This window comes from Opisthocomus hoazin, chromosome 10 (assembly GCF_030867145.1).
Source record: "Opisthocomus hoazin isolate bOpiHoa1 chromosome 10, bOpiHoa1.hap1, whole genome shotgun sequence".
Classification (NCBI taxonomy): Eukaryota; Metazoa; Chordata; class Aves; order Opisthocomiformes; family Opisthocomidae; genus Opisthocomus; species Opisthocomus hoazin.
The window spans coordinates 29340935-29366156 of record NC_134423.1 but is presented as its reverse complement, the minus strand read 5'-3'; the positions used below and the strand labels follow the sequence as shown (position 1 = coordinate 29366156).

The 25222-nt window shown below is 48.4% G+C and overlaps 2 protein-coding genes across 2 annotated transcripts; both read left to right on the top strand.

The window, feature by feature from the left end:
* Positions 1 to 3472: 3472 nt before the first annotated feature.
* On the top strand, positions 3473 to 10241 carry SNRPA1 (small nuclear ribonucleoprotein polypeptide A'). Its single transcript, XM_075432117.1, has 9 exons — positions 3473 to 3636; positions 4199 to 4346; positions 5748 to 5826; positions 6200 to 6246; positions 6957 to 7059; positions 7591 to 7670; positions 8932 to 9007; positions 9406 to 9499; positions 10120 to 10241. Exons 1-9 carry the CDS (start codon positions 3555 to 3557, stop codon positions 10176 to 10178), a joined length of 768 nt encoding a protein of 255 aa, XP_075288232.1. The 5' UTR covers positions 3473 to 3554; the 3' UTR covers positions 10179 to 10241.
* Positions 10242 to 10504: 263 nt separating this feature from the next.
* On the top strand, positions 10505 to 17355 carry SELENOS (selenoprotein S). The gene is made up of 6 exons (XM_075432020.1): positions 10505 to 10589; positions 10703 to 10825; positions 12759 to 12865; positions 14272 to 14361; positions 14465 to 14543; positions 16530 to 17355. Exons 1-6 carry the CDS (start codon positions 10505 to 10507, stop codon positions 16607 to 16609), a joined length of 564 nt encoding a protein of 187 aa, XP_075288135.1. The 3' UTR covers positions 16610 to 17355.
* The last annotated feature ends 7867 nt before the right edge of the window (positions 17356 to 25222 follow it).

Genomic DNA, 25222 nt, shown 5'->3' with positions numbered 1-25222 from the left:
GGATGAAGCAATGCAAGTTAAGATGACCAATCCCCAGCAGTCCCAGCTTTATCCTGCTTTCTGCTGCCCTCCAGCCTGCCAGGGAAAGAGAAACAAATCGTACGCGTCGAGTTCATGCAACAACATCAGCTTCCAGCGTTTCCCAGGGCACTAACTCCCTCAGAAATCATTCTTGGAAAGTAATAAAACTCGGATTATTTATCCAAGCTATTGCAATGTTCGCTTGGAGCTATTAAAGTCTCTTCGACGCTGAGGATCAAAGTGGCTGTGTCTTCAAGATAAATACATATTTAGGCAATTTATTAAAGCCTGTTGCTCTGTTGTCTCTTGGCACCAAAGACAAATCTATAATAGCTGTTTTCTGGAAAACCTTCTTAGTGCAGCCTGATTCCTCGTTTACTGCTGGGCTGTGAGGTTGCATCCACGGCCATCTGCCATTTCGTAGTTGGCAGGTGGGGAACACACATCTTAAAAATCATTGCTTTGACTTTCCATTACAAAGAGAGGGGTTTTAAGAGCTTGTGTTCAGCATCTGAGACCAAGAACCTGTCTGCTCTCAATTACAATTCTATTAGGGCTGTAGAGCTGAGCCATACAGCTGTATTGTGCTAAGGGAGAAAGGTCCGCATCTTATCTGGCCTTGTCAGAGGCAGGACCTGCTTTCCAGGAGGCTGAAGACGGTCTCCTTTTAACAACCATCTGAAATGACTGAAGACTACAAAGATGATGAGGGGACTGGAGCATCTCTCCTACGAGGAAAGGCTGAGGGAGCTGGGCTTGTTCAGCCTGGAGAAGAGAAGGCTGAGAGGGGACCTTAGAAATGCCTCTAAATATCTGCAGGGTGGGGGTCAGGAGGATGGGGCCAAACTCTTTTCAGTGGTGCCCAGCGACAGGACAAGGGGCAACGGGCACAAACTGAAGCAGAGGAAGCTCCAGCTGAACCCGAGGAAGAACTTCTTCCCTCTGAGGGTGACGGAGCCCTGGCCCAGGCTGCCCAGGGAGGCTGTGGAGTCTCCTTCTCTGGAGATATTCCAGACCCACCTGGACACAGTGCTGTGCAGCCTGCTCTGGGTGACCCTGCTTCGGCAGGGGGTTGGGCTGGGTGACCCACAGAGGTCCCTTCCAGCCCCTAACGTTCTGTGATTCTGTGAAGACTCTGTTGTCTTTGCCACCATGTGATTCCTGAGTCACATACAACAATGCTGCTAATTCTTCGTTTCTGCTCATGACAGCTCGCTCTTTTTCTCGCGCTCTCCTAACTGCTTTTAAACAAAGGCAGATGTTATAAAAACTTGACCACGTGCTTTCATGTACAGCTTTGGTGAGGTTGTTTTTTAAGCAAGGAGCACAGGAGCTGCCCAACCCCAGCTGACACCTCCGCAGGGATCGCCAGCCGGAACAGAGCCAGCTCTGATGCTGTAGTCCTGGGGAACGAGCCAGCCATCCCTCTCAGGGTGATGCTGCTAGATGCTCCCAGAAGAAAAGTATGAGCCATCTCTGCGCGGTGCCAAACGTGGCTGCCTCATTTAACCTATTATCACATCCTCTGGGTTCACAGAAATGTCATGGCTCATGAAAAAATCCTTCCCTCGACAGCAGCAGATCCAGAAATCATTCTGCCTCGTCTCACTCGGGGGGCTTCAGGTCTGGGGAAGAATTTCTCCAGGGCCGCAGAAGTGGTGGCTTGGTGACATTCAGCAGGATTTGGGACCTGGGGGTGGCCAACAGCTCCCCTTCACGTGCCACCTTCACCCCACACCATCCGCACTGCGGTTTGCCCGCTTGCAAAGCCCTGTGGCTGCCAGCTGAGCCCTCCAGCGGGGCCGAGCACCTCGGCCGAGCAGCCCAGCACTGACACCAGCCTCGGACCCAGCGACTTGCTTTACATTGAAGTGGCGTGGCCTGACCAAACACGGCAGGCTGAGCTGTCCCAGCTCCACCAGCGCCAGCCCCAGCTCTTTCTCCCTGTTCCCCAAATCCCTAAAGCGGGTAAGAGGGGATGTAGTGACACTTGAAAGTGTATATTCTCTCGCAGGCAAAGGGCAAATGCCATGCCACAGCCTGCGGCGTGTTCTCGGCCAGACATGGCTTCACCGAGACCAGGAACACAGGTGGCAGTGCCAGAGCAACTGTCCCAAACGCTGCAGGGGGAAGGTGGTTATGGACAGCCCTGTGTCCAGGAGCAAAGGCTGAGCTGCTGCTGGGGTGGAGGAGAGAAAGCACCAAGAGCTCCAATTGCTGCAGGGAGGAGAAGAGAAGGCTGCGGGGAGACCTTAGAGCAGCCTGCCAGTACCTGGAGGGGCCTACAGGATAGATGGGGAAAAGATTTCCAGCAGGGCCTGTTGCGATAGGACGAGGAGCAATGGCTTTAAACTAAGGGAGGGTAGGTTTAGACAGGATGGATATAAGGAAGAATTTTTTTACTACAAGGGTGGTGAAACACTGGCACAAGTTGCCCAGAGAGGTGGTGGATGCCCCAACCCTGGAAACACTCAAGGCCAGGTTGGATGGAGCTCTGAGCAACCTGGGCTGGTGGAAGATGTCCCTGCTCATGGCAGGGGGTTGGACTGGGTGGCCTCTGAAGGTCCCTTCCCATCCCACCCACTCCATGATTCCGTGGGTGTGAAGCAGGTTCCCAGCCTCCTCTGCCTCCATTTCTGCAGACTTAGTCTGTGCTTGCAAACAGAATCACAGAATCCCAGCATGGCAGGGGCTGGAAGGGACCTCTGTGGGTCACCCAGTCCCACCCCCTGCCGAAGCAGGGTCACCCAGAGCAGGCTGCACAGCACCGCGTCCAGGCAGGTCTGGAATATCTCCAGAGAAGGAGACTCCACAGCCCCTCTGGGCAGCCTGGGCCAGGGCTCTGTCACCCTCAGAGGGAAGAAGTTCTTCCTCATCTACAGCTGGAACTTCCTCTGCTCCAGTTTGTGCCCATTGCCCCTTGTCCTGTCGCTGGGCACCACTGGAAAGAGTCTGGCCCCACCCTCCTGACCCCCACCCTGCAGATATTTAGAGGCATTTCGAAGGTCCCCTCGCAGCCTTCTCTTCTCCAGGCTGAACAAGCCCAGCTCCCTCAGCCTCTCCTCGTAGCACAGATGCTCCAGTCCCCTCACCATCTTCGTAGCCCTGCGCTGGACTCTCTGCAGTAGCTCCTCATCTTCGTGAACTGGGGAGCCCAGCACTGGACACAGCACTGCAGAGGGACCCCCTCGCCCGGCTGCGGCCCCAGAGAGGCCGGGGGCGTCCCAGGGCAGCCCGGAGGACCCTCGGCCTGGCGAGGGGAGGCTCTGCCCGCCGCAGCCCGCGCCGGGGGGCCGGTGGGATGGGGAGGGGTAGGGCCGTCCGCGGGACGCAGGGTCCCTCTGCCGCCCGCCCGCCGAACCGCTGCCGCCGCCGCCGCCGTCGGGTTTCTCTGCCTCGGCGCTCGGCTGGTCGGCCTGGCGCGGCTAGGCGCTCGGTGGGTTGGGTCTGGCGCGGCGCGGCCTAGGACTGGCGGCTGGAGCCGAGCGGCGCGGTGCGGTGCGGAGCGCAGTGGCGGGACCCGGTCCGGCGGGATGGTGAAGCTGACGGCGGAGCTGATCGAGCAGGCGGCGCAGTACACCAACGCCGTCCGCGACCGCGAGCTCGACCTGCGCGGTGCGCGGGCTCGGCGGGACTCTGACGGGGGGGGGGGGGGGGGGGCGGTGCGGCGCGGCCTGCACCGGGAAGGGGCCTGCCGGGGGGGCGGGGGGAAGGCCTGGGGCATGCAACAGGAGACTGAGCGGCAGCACGACGGGGGAAGCCGGGGGGAGGTCGCTGCAGGAGCCTGCGGTAGCCGGGAGGGGTTAAAGGGGTTCCAATGGCCGGGGAAGCCGGGGGGGGTGGAATGGAAGGGGAATTTGGGGGAAATGTGTGAGGGACCTGGGGTGGGACACGCGAGGGAGGTGCCAGAAGGGTGGGTTCGGGCTGAGGGGAGGCGTGCAGGAAGGGAGTTAGGGTGTTTGCTGAGGGGGGCTTTGAAAAGGCTGCGGGGGCTGCTGGCTTAGAGGGGGCGAGGCTGGTGTGCGGTGGCGTGGAGGAGCGGCGTCCCGGAGCTGTTTTGGCTGGCACTGTCCGCGCCCTCAGTCCATCCCGATACACCGCCTACGCACTCTGCCTCTCGCTTTGTTCTGCTCTCCTGCGGGCACTGCCAAATTCCTGTCGTGCGCTCTCTCCCCAGGCTATAAAATCCCTGTTATTGAGAACTTGGGTGCCACGCTGGACCAGTTTGACGCAATTGATTTCTCTGACAATGAGATCCGTAAACTGGATGGGTTCCCGCTGTTGAGAAGGCTGAAAACTCTTCTGATGAACAACAATAGGATTTGGTAAGTGGTTGTGTTTTGGCCAGAGGGGACCCTGGGGCAGAGGAAAATGCTTTTGGGAGAGAAGAGTGCGAGCTGCTTTCAGTGCTGGGTAGGTGTAGAGGTGTTTGTTTTATAGAAAAAAAAAAAAATCAACACTAAGTACTGCTCAGGTTCTCTTCTAGTTGACTGATTTTTCACTGCAAAAATCTGTCCCAGGTCAGTCTTCGTTTTTCAGACAGGACAGTGAGCTGCAGAGTCTGGAATTTGACCAGAACTTTGGATTTCAGTAACCATCCCCATAAAGACAAGAAAACTGGGATACCTGCAAGTGAACAAACATAGATCTCATATTCCATCTAATGCTTTTACAGCTGATATTTATTGCCAGCTTTATTAGAAACTGAGTACACTAGGGGTTTTTTGTGGTTTAAGCTGGCCACCGGTGACCACAAGCTAACAGCCCCTCACTCACTGCTCCCCTTCCCCCAGCTGGGTGGAGAGGAGAAATGGACAAGAGGGAAAACTCATGGGTTGACATAAAAACAGTTTAGTAAGACAGCAAAGGAAATACTGAAACTACTAATGATAATAATGAATATACAAACCAAATTATATACAATACAATTATCTCACTACCCAGTGACCAATTTTCATTCAGCTCCCGTGCAGTGATCGCGGAACCCAGAAAATCGTAAATTCTGCGCATTTCCCGAAGCTTCCAAAAAAGGCCAAACTCCTGGAAAAGTTCGGGCTCCTGGCCAGGATTCGAACCCATTGGAACGAGAAAGCAAAGACAGCCTCCTCACCCTGGCCAGCCCTGTTCATAAGCTGAGCCTGACGCCTGTGGTGTGGAATATTTCCACTGGCCAGCTGGGCTGCCTGGCTGTGCTCCCCCCCGCAGCTCCCGCACACCTGCTTGTTAGCTGAATATGAGAAACTGGAAAAAAGTCCTTGAATTCATAGCAACAACTAAAAACCTCACTGTTATCAGCATTCTCCTCGTACTAAACCCAAAACACCGCAGATACTGGGAGGAAAATTAACTCTATCCCAGCCAAACCCAGGACGTTATCCACCCCTTATTCTGTACCATCTGCGTCATGCTTAGGTCTCACACCTTCCAATAAATTACCACCCCTTTTCCTGTCTTTTGATATATTCACACAGATCTCATTCGCTTAGTCTGTAGTGTCCATTGAGTTCATGTTGCCCATGGCTTTGGGCTCCATCTGTCGTAACGGTCTTTCAAGGCAGGAGAGATGGTGCGAAAACCGCTCGGTTGCTAGAGCTAACCCAGACGTCTGCCCGTGTCAGGCTGGGTTGTTTTACAGGGAGATCCTCTGTGTTAGCGTATTTCTGCTTGTCTTTTCACCATTGCTGATTTCTGGCCTAAATTAAACCTTTGGGTTTGTTGTTCTTCAGTCGGATTGGTGAAAACCTTGAACAGGCTCTGCCCAGCCTGACGGAGCTCGTTCTTACGAACAACAACATTGCCGAATTGGTAAGCTATCGATGCGGGAGGAATCTAAACAAGCTTATATTTTGTGTTTGTCATCTGTCTAATTAACCTGTTCCCTGAGGGTAGTGTCATATGCTTTTGGTAATAGTTGGTCCTTTTTCTTTAGAGTAATATCACATGGTTTTGGTAGTAGTTAACGGTGTACGTGTTTTAATGAACATAATTTGCAGCATGCAGTGGAACATCACAAAGTCTCGGTTGGTTTTCTGTTAAACTAGTTGCAGTAATTCTAATTAGTACCAATGAGTAATTCTGAATGGTCTCTGAAATAGATGTGAGTTCAGGAACTTGATTTTCAAATGTTTGATTCTCACTTAATGGACTTAGGATTTCTTACTGTGTTCCCATTACATAGGGTGAACTGGATCCGTTAGCAACCATTAAATCGCTGACTTACCTCAGGTAGGTAGTTTTGAAAAGAAAAGCTACTCTTCCTCTGCTCTTCGAACTCTGCTGCTGGCCTGGCTCTTTGCTTTGATCTGGAATGCTCTCCTCCTTATGAGCTGTGACAGGTTCTTTATGATTAAAAACTGAATCGATAACAGTGTTTCCAGTACGCTTCAGAAATACCGGTATTTAATGGGTGAGGCTTTATATTACTGACAGACTGTTGGACCAGTGAGATACAACATCTCTGTGAACTAATGTGCAAGCGTTGAAGTAACCTTAACCTTTAAAAACCTAAAAACTAAAGGTTTAAACTGTTGTTACAAAAATACTTCAAAATACATGTAAAAATGACTTTTCCATAACGTTACATTCAGTGCGAGGGACAAAAAAAGAAAAGCAATTTGTCCCATGATTTTTCAGTTGATCGGTGTCCAGGTAGGAAATGGGATGGTTTAGGTATTTGAGTGGGGTTTTTTTTATGTTTTGAGGTTGTACTTTGTGTTCTACTTCAATAAAATCTCCTTAATTGATAAAGTGCAAGTTTTATTATAGCTTTCATAGTGTCAAAGAGCACTGTCGCTAGGCTTATTTAATAGTGTTATTTGTCTGTTGTAGCAGAAGGTACCTGAATACATTTTAAGTATGTTAAGGTATTTCAATGCAAGTGTATTTTAAAACACTTTGTACTACGAACATCTTTATAACCTTTATTTACTTTGTAGCATTTTAAGGAACCCTGTAACAAATAAGAAGCATTACAGATTATATGTAATCCACAAAGTTCCCCAGGTCAGAGTACTGGATTTTCAAAAAGTGAAACTCAAAGTAAGTCTGCTTTTTCTGACTCAGCACAAGATGAATACTTTTTTTTCTTGTTACATTCTTTAAAATTCAGCGGTAACAGTAAGCTTTTTGCCATAGTTTTAAATTTTATCGAAAATGTGTATCCTAAGTGGCTCCAAAACATGCTCTTTGTTTTCTTTCATTCTGTTAAGGGTATATAGTCTGTTTAATTATGTTTTAGTACCGTTGTTCATGTAGTCCGATTCTTTTCCGGCCCTCTAGTGGTGGTGTTAGAAAGACAGACCTCTAGAGAAAGAAATGAGCAGTCGCAGCAGAGCCCTCTTCTTTCAGCAAAGATGAGCGTGGGAAAGAGTTCCTACTGCTAAGAGCACTCGGTTGATCTGCCTTGAGTCTGAGCGTTTGGGCAGTGTTGATGTGCTTGTTCTTACATCTGGTCTCCACGGACCAGTGTTCACTGATGAAGATGAGCCAAAGCATCTTTCTTTGCAAGGAGAGAAGCTTTGCAAAATGCAATGTTCTTAAATTAACTTTGTGTGTGTGGTATCGCTGTAGGAGCGACAGGAGGCAGAGAAAATGTTCAAGGGCAAACGGGGTGCACAGCTTGCAAAGGATATTGCCAGGAGAACAAAAACGTAAGATGAAATAAACAAATTTACACTGGCATTCTCCTTCAGAAACACCACTTTCTTTGTGTGCGGTATTAGGCAGTAAACTGAAATATCAGCTGCTGGCAGGATGCCTTGATAGCTTTGGTAGCCAGCAGTGCCTTGGCCAAGCATCCTGATTTTTGGATGGTGGTGAACGCATCTCAGGAATATTTTTGAGAGAGATATTTGGTCAGGGTGGGTTGATTGAAGTCAACAAGCAGGAAACCTTAATTTTATTTTTTCTTTTTGTTGTTTTAACTGCAGAGAGGTGGCTGTTGTTGATTTTGGGTTTTTTTTTCCTAGATAACTGGTCACTAAAATTTTTTGGTTTGCCAGGGAATATAAACTGTAACATCTGCTGTAGTTAGGAGGATAAATGCAGATTAAAATCTTTAGTTAAGCTATTACAAATACATGCTTGCTTAGTTAATTCTTAAGTGGTCTATCATGTATTTTGTTCAGTCCTTCATCGGCCTGTTTGGAAGTCAGAATTCGGAACCAGCATGGCAACAGCATTTCCAAATTCATAGCTGAATAAAAAAAAGACCTTGAACGTACTTAGCATTTAAAACTATAACAGATGGACTCTGGCTCTAGTTTATGAGTGGAAATGGGTTCAGGTCTGTGACAGAACAAGTAAGTGATCTAACTAAATAGCTCAATAAACAGATGGGAAGAAATGTTTCTGTAGCTGCAGGAGAGGTTGCAGTGCTCTGATGCTGCGTCAGCACTTCAGGAAATTCTTTCCAGCTGATTACATCCATTTTCACAGACTACAGACTTATTTTTTTTTCTTAAAGCAGCAGCAGATGAGGGTTTTGAGTGCTAAGTTTACATCCAGTCTAGTGTAGGCTTCAGTACAGCCTGCTGTAATATCACATTAGACATGTAAGGACAGGAGACCCAGCTTTCAGTTACTCTCTGTTTATCTACCCTGCTTTTGTAATGGCGACAGACCACCTGAGCGTTCAACAACATCCAAATCAAATGGCTTTTTTCCAGCTTTTTAATTGATGAAGTTAAGGTCTGCCTCTCTTTACGAGCAGATGGACAGGTGGGGGGGAAGCGGGAGAGCGAGGACGAGATGCTGGTGTTTCTGAAGGAGGTAATTCTTCACTGTATCAGTTTGTTAACAAAGATAAGATACTACACTTGATTGAATGAAATGCTTCCAAACCTGGTTTGGAAGTTAGAGAAGCACGTGCCCTTCGAAGGGTGTAACAGGTCTTTGTTTTTCCCTTTGAAGCTTCAATCCAGGTGCTGGTCTGCCAACTGACAAAAAGAAAGGTGGGCCCTCCCCGGGGGACGTCGAGGCGATTAAGGTAAATATGTCAGGACAGCACATGGGGGCAAAAGCGGAGCGGAACTGAACAAATGTTTCTTTCCTCCGGCATCCCCTGCCCCTGTTCAGGCGAACAGGACGGTGTGTCCTAGCTTTGGTTTAGGTGCTTTTTCTGTTAGGACAGACCTGGGTTTTGAGATCTGAAATGAAACGCTGGTCTGAGCTTAGAGTTCTCCCAGGACAGAGCAGCTTGTTTAATAATGGCGGGGAAGTAAAGACTGTGCTTTGCCATTTGTAGAATTTTCTAGAACTAGAGTTTTGTAGAACTTTCTACAGAAGCTTAGTGTCACTTAACTGGAAAAAAAATCTTATGTTTAGAATAAACAGGCTGAGATACTGTACGTGAAGATTCATCACGTTCTTTTGTCTGCTTTTCAGACTGCTATAGCAAACGCCACGACCCTGGCTGAGGTGGAGCGACTGAAAGGCTTGCTGCAGGCCGGGCAGATTCCCGGCAGAGAGCGGAAATCAGGTCACTCTATGCTTCTGTTACATCTGTTTCCCAAATTTTCTTCTTATTTTCTTCTATTCCTTTTGTTTTCCCACGCACTGAATGTAACGTCGCTTCCAGATGCTCTATGTCATCTCAGCAGGGAGTCATGGTGGAAGGGCCAGGCAGTTAGGGAGTTGAAAAAACTCTTTAAAACGAGTGTAACTTTACAGTCTGAATAATTGAGGATCGCACCCGTGACTCTGCAAGCGGCATATCGGCCGCCTGGCCCCCGCAGCGCAGCTGGGGCCGGTACCTGGGCTCCCTCCAGCGCAAGCAGCCAAACGCCAGCTTATCAGCCAAGCCTGAGCCGTCATCCCAGTTATTTTTTAAAAATGAGATTAATTACAAAGTGTACCCGCTGTCCTGCGCGTTGGTGCCTGGGGTGGGGGTACGGGAGCGTCTCTGTGACCCGAGAGCTCCCTGCCCAGCCCGGTCTGGGCTGCAGGCTGGCCGTGTTGCCTCTCCTCTGCGTGCTGGACCTCTGCAGATGGTTTTTACCCCCCGCCGTGGTTTTTATCCCCGTTATGACCGCCCCTCCTCGGAGGGCTGCTCATTAAACTCGCGGCGGCCGCCCTGACGCCCTTGCCCTGTCGTTCCAGGCCCGGCGGAGGACGCCGAGGAGGAGATGGACGAAGACGCCGTTCCCAACGGATCCTGAGCCCCGGCCCCTGGCTGCTCCCGCCCCTCGCCCTGCCCTGCAATAAACGAGCGTTTCCTTTTCCTCCCGGTGGTGCCGCGTCCCCTCGCCCGGCCCAGCGCCGGGCCGCGATGACGGCGGGAGGCTGACGAGCGCCTCCTGCGCGCCCTGATTGGCTCCCTCGCCGCCTTCCCCTCGTCTCTCATTGGGTGGTGTCACTCTCCTAGCTCGCTGTTTGCTCCTATTGGCCCGCTGGCCGGCTGCTCGCTTGCTCATTGGTTCTCCGTCCGCGAGGTGGCGGTGGGCGGTGCCCGCCGGTCGTGAGGCGGTGGCGGCGGCAGCGGGCGATGGAGCTGGGGGGCGGCGGCGCGGCGGGCCCGGGCCCGGCGGCCGCGGGGCGGGGAGGCGGCCTGGAGCTCCTGCAGCAGACGGGTGAGCGGGGCCGGGGGGCGAGGGGGGGGGCCCGGCGGCCCGGCCTGCCCGCTGAGGCGCGGAGCCGGCTCCCCCCGCCGCCCGCCCTCACCCGCGGCTTGTCCCCGTCGCAGCGGGCTCCCTGCTGTCCAGCTATGGCTGGTACCTCCTCCTGGCCGCCGTCGCCGTCTATGTCCTCCTCCAGAAGATCTCGGCGGGCCGGGCCGGGCGGCCGGGAACGGCTGAGGCGGCGGAGGGTGAGTGAGCGGGGCCCCGCCGCTCTCGGGGCGGTGCTCGGGCCCGCGGCCGCCTTCCCGGGGGGGTCGCTGGGGAGAGGGAGCGGGGGAAGGGGCCTTGAAGGGATGCGTCGCGGGGGGGGGAGGTGTCGTGTCCCGAAGGAGCGGGGCTGGGGGGGCAAGGAGCGGGGCATCACTGGTCTCCGGCATCGCGGGAGCTGGGAGAGCTGCCCGGTCCGAACGAGCAGTGGTCAGTTCTCGAAGAACTCCCAGATTCATCAAAATAAGACAAAGAAAGAAAAACAAACTCTAAAACCGCCGAGATCTAAATACTGCAGGGAAAAAACTGATCGATATTAATTTTTTCCGTTGCTGCCCATCATCTGTCCCCTTGCAATGACTCCTTCGCTGTTCCCGCTCCGGCAGGGTTGCCTGTGCAGGCCGTAGCTGCCTTCCCGAGCAGGGCATGGGGCGTGAACCCGACACAGCTGTGGTCCTGCCTCGTCCGGAGACGCGCTGGCAGATCCGCCGTGACGCGAAGCGCTTGGCGCCGGTTCCGGTGGCACGTTGGCGTGGCAGTACGTGGGGCCGCAGCAAACATTGCTCACGTGCCCTTATCACAGAATGACAGAATGTTTGGGGTTGGAAGGGACCTCTGTGGGTCACCCAGCCCAACCCCCTGCTGAAGCAGGGTCACCCAGAGCAGGCTGCACAGCACCGCGTCCAGGCGGGCCTGGAATATCTCCAGAGAAGGAGACTCTACAACCTCCCTGGGCAGCCTGTTCCAGGGCTCCGTCACCCTCAGAGGGAAGAAGTTCTTCCTCAGGTTCAGCTGGAGCTTCCTCTGCTTCAGTTTGTGCCCGTTGCCCCTTGTCCTGTCGCGGGCACCACTGGAAAGAGTCTGGCCCTGTCCTCCTGACACCCACCCTGCAGATATTTAGAGGCATTTATTAGGTCCCCTCTCAGCCTTCTCTTCTCCAGGCTGAACAAGCCCAGCTCCCTCAGCCTGTCCTCATAGGAGAGATGCTCCAGTCCCCTCACCATCCTTGCAGCCCTGCGCTGGACTCTCTCCAGTAGCTCCTCATCTTTCTTGAAGTGGGGAGCCCAGAACTGGACACAGTACTCCAGATGGGGCCTGACTGGTGTTCTTTTACAATGCTAATTAAATCTTGATTTAACTGCCAAAAACTGCCAATGAAGTGGGATTACTGATAGTACTGCAATTTCTTTTACATATTCACCATTGTATGGTAGCAAACATGTAAGGAGAAAAAAAAATGTAGAGATACTTCAGCTACTGGGAAAAAAAGAGAGCGATATTTGCCTTCGTTTGGATGTAATCTTCATTTTGACTTCTCATAAAGGCCAGCCACGAAGAGAGGGGGTTACCCAATGTAGATTTTCTGAGACTGCCACTTTTCTCTTGAGATATGTGTGATATTTGTAAGTAATTTCTCTGCTGATGGGGCGTGTTCAATCTGCCACTGCTTCACTGCTGTAAGGAAACAAGCAGGACCAATTGCCAGAAAGAGTGGGAGCGAATGTGGGCCGGTTGCCTCATGCTTCTGCGTAAAAGAAGTTCTCTGGATAAAAATGGAATCCCTGCAAAGCATGGGTGATATTTCTGGAATTATTTGTATCAAACAAGTCCTTCAGAAATAGAAACAAGTACCCTAGAAGTGTGAATTTTAATTTGTTTTGTGGGTGAGTTACATCAGTGTCCTTATTTATTAAAATTCCATTAAATCAATTGCTCTAAAAATCTTAAAATGTTATGAAATTTAAATCAGTGTATAAATTACTGGAAATGATTAGCTGGAAACTGAACTTGAGCTGTGATTTTCCGCAGAACAGCTGCAGGGAGAGATGTGAGCCTTTCCTTATTACAATTCTTTGAGGACGCCATTTAGAATTGATTTTGAATAGCTCTGCAAAGTCTTTCCCAATTTCCTAGATCCTGACGTGGTGGTGAGAAGGCAGGAAGCTTTGGCAGCGGCTCGCCTCAGGATGCAAGAGGAGTTGAATGCGCAAGCAGAAAGATACAAAGAAAAACAAAGACAGGTAACCAGAGAGCATTTCTTTCTTTAACTCATAAATTTGTCATCAAGTACTTTGCTGCCGTGACAGAAAGGTCTGTTCCGTGCTAGACACCAGAAGAACGGGAGACTCGCTCTCTCTGCTGGAATGTGGGTGGTGGGTTTTCTCCCCCTCCTTTACCTGGACGGCTTTTGATGTGGTTTGACCCACGGAGCAGCAGCGGGCAGCAGGTATCACGAGGGCCCTCCATTGATGCCAGCACATGCTTTGACGCTGCGCTAACCTGAGGTCTAGGTGCTCTTTGCTGATTAGAACGATTGAGATGTGTACTATTCTGCTCCTTCCTGGAGTAATTAATCTCTGTGGCACTTGCTTCTCCACAAGTAAATGCGTGCGTGGGACACTGGGGGTCTCATCTTTTTTTCTCTTTTTTGTTTTTTACAGGTAAATCTATACCGACAGAACCTTAGTTATTTGTGCAGTGAATGGCTGGAGGGGATTTACTGGCGTTTAGATTAACTGTACTACTGCATACATGTATTTTCTGTTCTTAATGGCAAATACCAGTTCTTAGAAATGTAGCATAGCATTGCTGTAATTTAATGGTTTGAACTGCAGCTCAAAATAATGAGGAACGGTATATTGCTGTGTGGGGCAGCATAGAAAAGTGGATGTGATCAGCATAGCAATAATATTGCTCATATCCCGGCTCAAATCCCAGCTCTTCTTCTATTTTTACTTTTGCAGCCAGCTACATTCAGACCTCGGTTTATAGCTGATGCTTCAAGAAATGTTGGCAGTTAAAAAGGAATGAAAAGTCGTATTGCGGAAGAAAACAGCCACTAGGTCTCGTGTGCTTGGACTCGGGGAGCTTTGCTTTCTCTAACTGGATGGAGTAGCTACTTCGTTTCCTTTCTAGTTGTCGAGAAGGCGGCAGTCTGGATTAATTTATTTGGTTTTGTGGATAAATGGCTTCAGAAGAGAGCTGGGAGAACTGTTGATAATGTCTGTTGGGATGTAAATATGTAGCTCGCTGTCTTGTTTATTTGAGAAACGCATTTTCTTTTGTAGAACCCTACCTTGTGCATTCAATTGCTATCATATGCAGTATTTTTTACTCAGTATTTTTTATAAACTCAGGACTTAAGCTTGCCACTTGGTTCTGTTTGACTTTCAAGATGCTTTAAAGCATCAAGTGGTCAAAAGAAGCTGCAGGCACGGTCTGTATGTATTGAGGAGGGGTGGTTGTTCTGTGGTTGGGAAGACGTGGGTGTTCAAAAACGTGAACGCTTCCATAAGCTCGGAGACACGGCGTCAGACAAAGACAGATCCCTTGGTTTTTGATGCATCTGTTGTAGCTGTTCCTGTAGCGCTGGCAAATCTGTTAGCTCTGAAATCCTAGCCTTGCGTGTCCTGGATTTGTTTCTTAGCTTGAAGAAGAGAAGCGAAGGCAGAAGATAGCAATGTGGGAAAGTATGCAAGAGGGAAAAAGCTATAAAGGAAACCTGAAACTGAATCAGGTAACAACTGTGGTGTTAATCGGGTGACAATTGTGGTTATGTGGTTAGATTAGCTGAAATTCACGTTGATTAAATTCTGAGTAACTTTTGCTTTTGTGCGCAGCAAGAAGTAGAATCTGGTGCCTCTACCTCATCAGCAGTCCCGAAATCTAAACCAAACAAAAGGCCCTTGCGAGGAGGTGGTAAGTATGAAATCCTTAAGGTATTCTGAGCTTGAAACAGAGCACTTATCCAGCTTCATACATAGCTCTTGCACCTATTTTTTCTCTTCTTCAGGGAGGAAACAAAATGTGCCTTACAAATGAGCTCTTTGTCTCTAATCAGCATGGTCTGCTTTGTGCAAAACCAAGCAGGATGTTCCTATGGTGCTTTTCCCTGAGGAAGCAGTGTTTCAGTTTTCTTGCAAATGCTTTTGCCATAATCTACTGAGATTTTTGTCACTCAGAATTGCAGATTCTTACAGTATTTCTGGGATCCCTCCCCCATTATTGCCAAAGCCCAATATTGTAATATCTGGTCTGTCTGTCAGTCACCTGTGGTACTAACTAAATGTAGGAAGAGGATATTTTATTTTGCATTGTGTAGATTCAGGGAGATGAAAGACTTCATAAAGCCAAATGTGATCTTATTTTTCAGCTATCACAATCACGACCTATTGAATAGATAAATCCTGCAGATCTTATCAACCCTCGCCAACTGCCAGAGGGTCTGATCACTAAACTCACTGTCAGCCGTGGAAATCATCTTGATGGATGAGCTGCTTTCTGCGGCCCTACACAGCCCGCGTTAGGATCACTGCCGTGCGTTGGCCTGGCAGGTAGTCTGCTTCCTCTCCTCTTGGGCAGACGGCCTGTGCCATACCTGCAAGTGCTAATATGGGTGTAATATTTTAATTGCAATTTTCCTTAGTGGAGGGGACCATCTAGAGAGCCTCAGTAGTATCAAACTGAAAAGTAAACCCACGTAGGGTGCAGCGCTGAGTAAGTCGCTTGGTAAAACATCTGAAACCTGAAGATTCTTGATTAAAAGTATTAAACCTCAATAATAGTTCGGTGCTGAAAGGTCTGCTTTGAATATTTTTGCTGGCAGCTTTTGACAACATCTGAAGGAACTGACCGATTGATTCATCTTACGTTGTTTAATGTGAGTGCAGTCTAATGTCTGACACCATCAGCTATCTTTTATAGCTCTCGCACGGAATATTCGCCGCTGTGGGGGATGAGGAGCGCGTGGGCAATAGCTGTGCAAAGAACCAGGATCGGGGCAGCTGAGGCACCCTGCCAGCTGCTACCTGTCCTAGTTTCATCCTAAGCAAAATCTTTGCTGAAGTAACAGATGACAGAATTAGGGGTCTCTGATCTTCTCATGAGGCAGATCAGCACGAAGTGAAAGAGCCATCTGCACTGTTCAGCTGCTGAATTTAGCTAGAAAGCAGAACTTGGCTAGCATGGGAAGAACAAACTTCAAAGATGGAAGTGACGCTTGAAGTTTCGGTGGAACAGGTTGCTTTGAAACCTGCTTGGGTAGCAAGGCTGCTGGGCTTTCGGTTTTCTCTTTATTTTGCCTTGTACAGAACAAATTGAGGACATTTGCCAAGTTGTATCTTTCCGAGTACTTGCTTGTGAAATGAAGCTGCCTGTAGTTGTGGCATTGGGAGGTTCAGCTAAAGTATCTGTTTGCCTTACTGCATATACTTGCCTTTTCAAATTCTTTTTAAAAAATCTTAAAGCGGTAATGAGTGGATCCATCTTTTGACCCTCAGAGTATTCCTTGCAGGACTGGAATAAAAGATTATTTTTAAAGTCCCTAACTGTTAGAGCATTTGGAGAGCAGATACACTCTTACAGAGTTTACTGTAAGAGCTACTCTTACTGCTCTGTTTAAAGCTTTGATGCAGACTTAGAGACATTAAATGGTAATTAATTTGAATTTAATTTAATCCAAATTGAACAAATTAAAACACGAGTGTTTTGCAATGGCTTTTACTGTTAGCACTACAAAAATAAACCATTTCAAGTCTGGATATTTTCTCTGCTTTCATTTTCCTTAAAATGCTGCCTATGTAGTAAGTATAAACAAGGTGCAAATAATGGTGGGATTTATTTTTGTTGGTGAAGGCCTGTCGAGGATGAATATTGATACAGTGGATTTTTCCTCTCTGCTTCTAGGCTATAATCCCCTGTCTGGAGAAGGAGGCGGAACTTGTTCCTGGAGGCCAGGCCGGAGAGGCCCGTCAGCAGGTGGATGAGGCTAACCTCCCTTGTGCCTCGCGTCACCCGCAGGCTTGATCTCACCCACTGTCCAGCTGCCTACAGATCGCCTGTCACAGCGACTCCTTTGGGATTGGGCTTGGTGCAGGTGTTAGCTTGACAATAGATTTACACCATTTCCCAGCAGTCACGCAGAAGCTGATGCTGCACAAGAAAAAGACCTGGTCCTCTTAGAGAGGATGAAGAAAGAAATAATTTCAGCATACTCAGTTAGTTTTCACTCTTCTGTAGAGCGGAAGCATGGTCTTCAGCCAGGGTGAATCACCTGGGATTGTGAGATCTGGGCTCTGTGGCTGGCTGTTGGAAAGACTGGCCTCAGGCAAATTTGATTATCTGCACTTGGTTTACCTCTGTAAAATGAGGATATTTACCATTCTCAGACAGGTGTTACCAGATTTACTGTGTTTGGCTGGAAGCTACTTCAGAGAGGAAGAATATTATCATCAGCAGATACCTTGATTGTAGGAGGAGGGACTTTCAGAGAAAACAGATGAACTGGCAAATGCCACACATTTGCACTGCAGGCCAGTTACTGCCGAAGAGTCTCTGTGACAAGCTACCTTGAATGACGTTTTCCTTATAAATGGTAAACAAACCAGTGAGGATTACTGATGCTAGACAGCAGACTGGGGGGGTTCTTGCTATTCTTTTTTTTTTCCCAACTGCTTTGTAAAAACAAAGTACTATTAATATTAAATATAATTGCAAACAAATCATAAATCTAGTATTTATGGTCTTGTGGTTTTCTACAGCATCTTTTTGTATAGAAGTCAGATGTTCTAGTGTAATAAATGTGTATAAAGCAAGACAAGAGATATCCTCTGTAAACAAAAGGGGTTTTTTTTAAGTTGTTCTTTTTGGCTTTTAACAGTTTTGTGTTTTTTAGGGTGTTCTGTTTTCCAAATCATGATTTTAGAAGAATCGCCTCCAGGATAAGACCAAATCAAGTTTTGCCATGTTTGAAAAGTGAAACTTCCCATTCTCTTCCCAACCCCAGTAAGTGATTCGGAGATCGGACAGACTGCATTACTGGTTGTTAACCACTCCAGCTGAATTTGAGTCTAAATCAAGAGAACATGTAACAAAGGCCTTTGCTCTTACAGAGGGTTTGGTTTTTTTCTTTTCTCATAGGGTTTTTTTACAAATTACTGTTGATAAATATGGTTTGAGGAAGAGGGGATACATAGGCATGGTCAACTGAAACACTGCAAGATATCGGCAGGGAAAACAAGAAGCCGCAAACCGCGCCGAGATCTGTGTGTTGTGGGCAGCAGGACTGCCTGTAGCTTTAGCAATGTGGCGTCGGGGTTACACCTCGGGCAGGCCGAGAACTTCCTGTGTAGTACCTTCTGTTCTGACCGTGTCTCGGGGTGGGGACCCATAGCCTGGCTGCACTGGCTGCCCTGAGCAGCCCAGCTCGATGCCGAGGTGTGTGCTTACCCTGCTGCCAGCTTGTGCAGCACAAAAGCTGAGGGTGCTCTGAGCTGGAAAGGGCCTCTGGCGAGCAAAGGCGTTAAACTTGCAAGTGAGGGACTGTAAGGAGTAAGCATCTGAAGGTCTTCATCCTTCTGGCGTATATCCAACGCTGTGGACAGAAAATAAAGCTAGAGCCGGTCATCGTAACTGAGCTTTCCAAACACCCTGTCTGTCCCCTTGATGTGCTCTCTAGCACAAAGCGCAGCAGGCGAGTGAAATCCAGGCTGTCCTTAATAAAGGGTGAAATCGTTCCTGTTGGCGTATCAGTGCCCTGTGTCCCATTACTGTTACTGGGCTTGTATATAGGCATTAAAGTATGTATCAGTGTTTCATTAGCATAGCTTAGGGCTGCCTCAGCACTTCTTCCTAAACACTTCCACTTGGAATGTTTGTGTTCATCAGTAGGTGTGAGTGCCAACTCTGAATACACTTCAGATGTATGCAGGGACTGCTCTGTAGGTCAGTCGGTCTGTGATTTTCTCTTGAGGATAAATGTGACAGGACCATGTTAGTAGTGAGTTTTAAAGCTGCCAGCTAATGAAATGGGAAGGCGAAGAACCTTTTACTTCACACTGGTGAACTATGCGTTCAGTTGCTTGTAGACAATGAAGTGAGAAGGCTATTAATGTTCCGATGGAAACGAGTTTTCATTTCCTGGCTTCTGTGCGTTTTGGTACATAAATTTAAATTTCACCATGAGGGTGGTGAGGCCTTGCCCTAGGTTGCCCAGAGAAGCTGTGGCTGCCCCCTCCCTGGCAGGGTTCAAGGCCAGGTTGGATGGAGCTCTGAGCACCCTGGGCTGGTGGAAGATGTCCCTGCTCATGGCAGGGGGGTTGGAACCAGATGAGCTTTGAGGTCCCTTCCAACCCAAACCATTCTATGATTCTATGATTGTTGTAGCATAGACTGGTGTATGTAACTTCAGGTTTTAATCTTTTAACAAGGCAAAAAAAATCACCGAGGTGGGGAAGGGTGTTTTCAAGATCTGAAGGTTCTTCATCAGCAAAGAGGACTAAGTTGTTATCTTACTCATGCCTCTGGGGAACATTTTCCCCTTGTGTTGGGGAAACAGGCAACAGACTGAGGTGTTGGCTTCAGAAAAACGACCGGGGGAAGCTGTTGTCTTAAAGAAGCAGAATTCCTCATGTTGATAAAATGGTAAGGACGGGTTGATTTAATTCAGTAAAAACATGTTACAAAATAAATAAGCAGGTCTGAACTGAGCATATGCTAATCTTTCTCTGCCTCTGAACACTTGCTTCTGGCTAGAACTGGGGATATGGATTTTTGCCCAATTCTAAGATTTATTAAGACCTATCCAGTGAGAATGAAGTGATTTACATATTTCTGGAAACTTCAGTCTTCTCTGTCCCTTCATTTTCTTCATTTTAATCCTCAAGTCCCTAAATTTGTCTCAGACACTTCTAAGCTATTGAACAGGGTGGGAGGAAGAACCTCAGTTTGTCAAACTCCTCTTTTGGCTCACGACCTGCACAAGCAGAGGGAAGGGTTTTTCTTCTGACTTCAAACAGAAATCTCTCCCTTGACCACAAACGAGCATGGAAAGGTGGTTGCTTGAAGCTTTGTAGCTTAAGAGTGAAGCATGCAGGAGGCATTAGGTGAAAGTGAACTATTTAATGAATCCATTGTTCCTACTTCGGTATGAATTCCCAAGAACTTCAGTTAGGAAAGACCATATTAAAAAGCCTTCAGATTTTTCCCCCCACACACCTAGAGCAGTTATGTAAGAAGCTTCTTACTCTACTGATGCAGATGTTCTGGAAATACCTTTATCTGAAAGAAGCTAGCTAACAAATTTAGAGTTAATGCAATGCTTTTAAACTGCTGTGTAATGTTACTTAGCCACTGAAGAGTAATCTGTTTTGAGTACTGAAGAATCCCAAGTCAAGCAAGTGTTCAGAGGCACAAAAAAATCCTGAAAATGTGTGAGCTGCTTGAGAAATGCAGCTAAGTATTTTCCATTGCCTTTCAGGTGATTCATATGCTGGAGGAACAAAGTTTTCCATTTTCTTTACATTGCAGATGAGGTGTAGTTTATGCATAGTTCTCTTAACTATTTATCAGGAGATACTGAGCACTGGAATTAAAATTGAACAGAAAAACCATGTTGTCACTCACATAAAATTTATTTGGCTTTATTTATGCCGTTCAAAAACATTGTGAAATGAAGGAAAGCTTTAAAGAGTGATAGTGCATACTTAGTTGTTTAAAAAAATGTGTTTTCTATACTGGAAGATTTTTAATAACAAACAACAGAAGATGGACTTGGGGGAGTGAGGGCAAAAGGGGAATTTGTCAGCAGAGCTGTTCCCGGGTGTTCCAGAATTACCTGTGTGTGAATCAGTCTGAACGAAAATGGTAATGGCACCCATAGCGGCAAGGAACTGCTGAGAATGCGGGTGTGAAATGTTAGTACTAACAAATCTAATCTACTGTGCTTTATACAGTGCCGTACTCAAAACTCCAGGAATTAGGCTGTTCTGCCGTTGCTCTGTGCCCAGTCTGGTTTCATCCTTAGACCGTGCTGATGCTCAGCTCAGGTGTTTGGATGGGGGTGGTTTTTCTTGGGTTTTGTGTCCTTTCCCCCTCCCTCGGAAGGTGACCGAAGAGACCACTGGCATTCAGAGAGCTCTCTGAACGAGGACAGCACCAGCGTGACAGCCTCCCGTAGCATTTACCGGCAGCGCTGCGGTTAATGGCTGCATTTGAACCATCCTGACGCCGTCCTTTGTGCTGCCGGCGCTCAACCAGGCAGTTCCCATCGCCGGCGGCTGCGGTTTTTAAGCCTGGCTGCACATCAGCGCACATCTCTGCATCGGAGCAGATCCACCCTTTGGACGATTTTTGCCCTTCTACAGGCTAAAAAGTGACGCCTTTTCAGGGACCAGGTTGGCCAAGTGTGGGGCGCTGCGTGTTTCTGTCCACGCTGTCGCCGAACACTGAAACTGTGTAATTTCCAACCGTAGAAGAAGTCGGTCTAGACTTGGATGGTCTGAAGACTTGGGTTTGGTATTTTTTTTTTTCCCCTCCTTTTGGAATGAAAGCTTAGCTTTTGGAACAGCTCTGCAACCACAAAGGAAAAGCATACGGCTGCTGGCTGGGTGGTGTCCTGGCCCGGCCGCACCGTTGTAGCTGATTTTGTGTGAGCTTCCAAGCCAGCTGTTCCAAGCCTGACACACACCCTGCCCATATTCCCAGCTCCAGAGCCAGCACCTTCTAAAACGTCCATCAGTTTTTACAAAGCAACCGATGGCTGCCATGGAATAGGTCTTCTCAGCTCAGTCTTGGTGGATATACAAATTTTCACTGCAGGTTTCTCTTGTGAGGGGCTGGCAGGTATGCAGCCACTGCTCTGATGTGTGGTTTTTTTGGTGATCATTTGTGTTTTGAAGCGCATACCTGCTAAAAGGCACTTTCAGCACGGAGCAAGACCTCCGCTGATAAATTAATTTAATTCCTGGCTCTATGTCTAGTTTGCTAATCAAGATTCTTTCCGTGTGCTGCTTACTGAGCTCAGCTTCGGAGCTGGCACCGTGGGTAATGCGAATGCAGCGATGGCAAGGAAAAGAACTTAGAAAATTCTATTTCAAGAGAATGGAAGGAAAATGGATATACTGAAATACTTGGCCTTTCAGTCTAGTTCTGCTGCTCTGTTCTGTGCATTAAAACGGGGAGCTACCGTTAGGTTGGCCGACAAGATGAGCTTCCAACAAACCCAAACCTGGGTCCTAAAGAGGGGGTAACGTTCCCCGTAAATTCAGTTTACTGCTGCTTAGGTGATGGGATTGCCGCTTCCTTAGCTGTTCTGCTTCTTGGCTGTGCTGCATCTCGCCGCGTGCTTTTTAAGTACACGTCCAAGGCTTTTTCAGGGGTTTGTAGGCTCCGGTCTGGTGGTAGCGTGTTCGAAATAGGTCCCCCTGCGCCGTGATGGTGAGAAGGGGCGGCCGGAGGGCTGTGCGGGGAGCAGGGGGGGTCTCCATCCCTTCCCGCACCCGGAGCCTCGCACCGGGCAGGGCTGAGGCCGCTGCACTGCGGGGCCGGGCCGGGGGATGGCAATGTCGGTCTGGCTTTCCAGGCAGCTCTTTTTCTCCCGTCGCTTGAACTGGCATCTTCTGAGTGATTGTGCCGAGAGAAAAGGCTGGGACCGGTCCGTGGCAGGACCAGAAGAGGATGGGGAGGAAAAAAAAAATAAAATAAGTGGGTGCTGGAGCTGGGGAAGGAGTTTCTGCATCACTTGGGAAAATGCAACGGTGCTGGAAATACTGTGACAGAGACAAATGCTGCCGGTTGCCCAGCTAGATTTTTTCCACCATGAGTCTGTTACCTTTAATATATGAAGTATGCTCATTTTCCAGTGCCTGGGTAGTTTTTAAAGTATCAGGTTAAGTACTGGAACATTCATAATTAAAGTTTCTGGAGCACTTGGGAAGCAGTTCACCTCTTTATTATTTCAAATACGGTAAAGAATATATAATGTAGAAGGCACAGCCTGCAAGTATTAGAGTGGGCTCATCGCTGTGGAAAAATTGGGAGATCAAAACCGACAGGAAAAAGCAGTGGTTATAATGCAAGACAGTCCCTCTTTCCGCTATAGGGCAGGGTCCCCTACGCAGAAGATACATTTTTCATTTAGTTTTAAGCTACTTTATTCCGAAAGGTTAACATGTATTCTGTACGCACACAAAACGGTTCGCCGCCTCAAGGACTTGGTTTTTTCATCGTTTAAAAACAGGATTACTGCTTTGTTAATCTGATTATGAATCTAAACCTTGTGGGCCCATCAAGCGGGCTCTCACTGGCTGGTCCGGGTGCTAATCTCGCTGGAGCAAGTGGGATGGGAGCGTGGAGATGGAGCACGCACGACGTGCATCCCCTTCAGACTTTGGAGAGCCCTCGGAATATTTCCTCCAGCAATCCCACATCACATAGAAAATACGCTGCGTAAAAATGTGTTTGTGCTTGTATACAGTGTTCTATGAGAAAAATACCATGCCGTTTACTATACAGTGGCCGTAATACATAGCGTCAACTATTTATTGAGACCAAGAGCTGTATTAATAGGGGAAGGCACTTAAATGTGATTACGCAGGATGGCCTTTCTCTGCCAACCAGATTAAAAACATACTCTAGGCAGGTAATGGCAGGGTTATAATTCAGCTGGAAGAACTAAGCCGTGCTCTTCAAGTTTTCCCTTAATCTGCCTTTTTTTTTGTTTCTTTTCTTTTTTTCCAAGAACAGGGGAGGGGGCAGGAGCAGCAAGAGGGCCGCTTGCCCACCTAACACTTCTGAACGTGAGTTTGGCGTGATGACCGCAAGGAAGCGAGGCACTTTGCTGTGCCGAGGGAGGCTGTGCGAGCATCGCGGCGCTCCCCGGTGCTCCCCCCCTTTCCAGCTGGACGTCTCGGCCTTACAGCCAGTGGTGTGATCTCGCGTGGCGGCAGCGTGAACTCCAAACGTGCCTCCTCTCCAGGTTCAATCCTGGCACGCCTTCCTTCTCCTGCCCCTTCCCCAAGCACTCTCTGCTCCCCCTGCCCGCGGCAAGGTCTGGGGCCATAATTACGTGGGGAGGTGCAGCGAGGTGGGAACGTGCCAAAGGAGAACTCAGGGCAGCGGAGATCTAACGCGGGAGTGTGCTGCGCCGCTTCATCGTTTCCATGTGTGCTGAAGTCGCATGAAGGTTTCAGTTCTGATGACTAACTTCTTTTCTTTATGGGAAGAAGCCAACTGACAGCTCCTCAGCCCCAACCCTTCTCTTTTTTTATTGCCTTTTAACCACGCTAGCTCTGCCTTTTCCTGTAATTCATAGGCCACAGTGGCTTTCCCTTGAATCAGGAGATTTTTATTGCCAGTTTGGGGCACGCTGAGAGTAATCCCGTTCCTGCTCACGGACTTGCCACATCTCCCTCCTTTGGAAAGGAGCGGCCTTTCTATTTTAGCCTGAATGTCTGTCGGTGTCCTGTATTTCAGGACCTGATGATAGGGCTTGAGGGGAGCAACAGAGTTTGACGAGGTCCCTTTCGCAGCAGCTTTTGAAAACGGATTAAAATACCCACGTGTGCAGAGTGGCACACGCTGAGGATAACCCCAGGCTTCACAAAAAGGGAGCAGGGCGCCAGTAGTTAGGAATAACTGTAAAGCATTGCAAATGCTGGGGAGCAGAAGGGAGTTACAGCGGTTTGGGGATCTTCATCAACCTCTTCTCTGCCTGGTAGCACGCATGAAGCTGTTGGGAAACCGCTGCTACTCACTGCACCTGAGCTAGCGCTGCATTTTTTAACCCTTCCCTGGTGTTTTGCAGCTCTGGAAGGTGTGCGGCCTCAGCCTTAGCACCTCTTCTCACCTTCCAGCTGGCTTCTGCGAAGCAATGGTGCTCCTGTCCTTCCCTGGCTTTACCCACCTCCCCTCTGTTCCGGCCTGGACTTTTCTTCCTTTCCCTCTCTTTTGCTATTGAGTTCTTTTCTTCTTCTTCCCACAAACAGACATCTCACTCAAAACTTCTGTGTTCTGCCTGTGGGCAACCAAAAGGAGACCTCCTGCTCTTCTTTCCTGTTAATTCCTTCTATTTCTTCTCTAGTTTCTATTTACATTTAATTTTAGTTTAGTACCATAAATTGTGGTGGCACCTTCCTTGTGTTATTCGTTGCTCCTGATATCACAAGAGGCCATCGGTGCTGACCTCTGTATGTGGATTTCACCATCCCAACAGCCATAAAACCCACACAAAAGCCTTGTTGTCAAGACATCCCATCTAGTTCGTTAGGTAAGCAGATTGTGATATTACCTGCTAGTTCCCAGGAACGTGACAGTTACTGTACAAGGATCGTAAAAATCCATCATGTATGGCGCTCTCTGACTTAATTAACATACAGCATCAATTTGGCACAGCATCCTGTTTCACAATGGTTCTTCCTCAAGAGCAGGCTGCCGTTGTGCCGACACTTACTTCTTCTCGGCTCGTTGTGGATGACACCACAAGATAAATACATTTTTAAAAGGGAAAAACTGGCAACTGGAGATGCAAAAGTAGGTAGGAAATGGAAGCAACCACAATGATAAGCAGGAGGTCAGTGGGTTGTACGAGCTGCGTTTCTTCG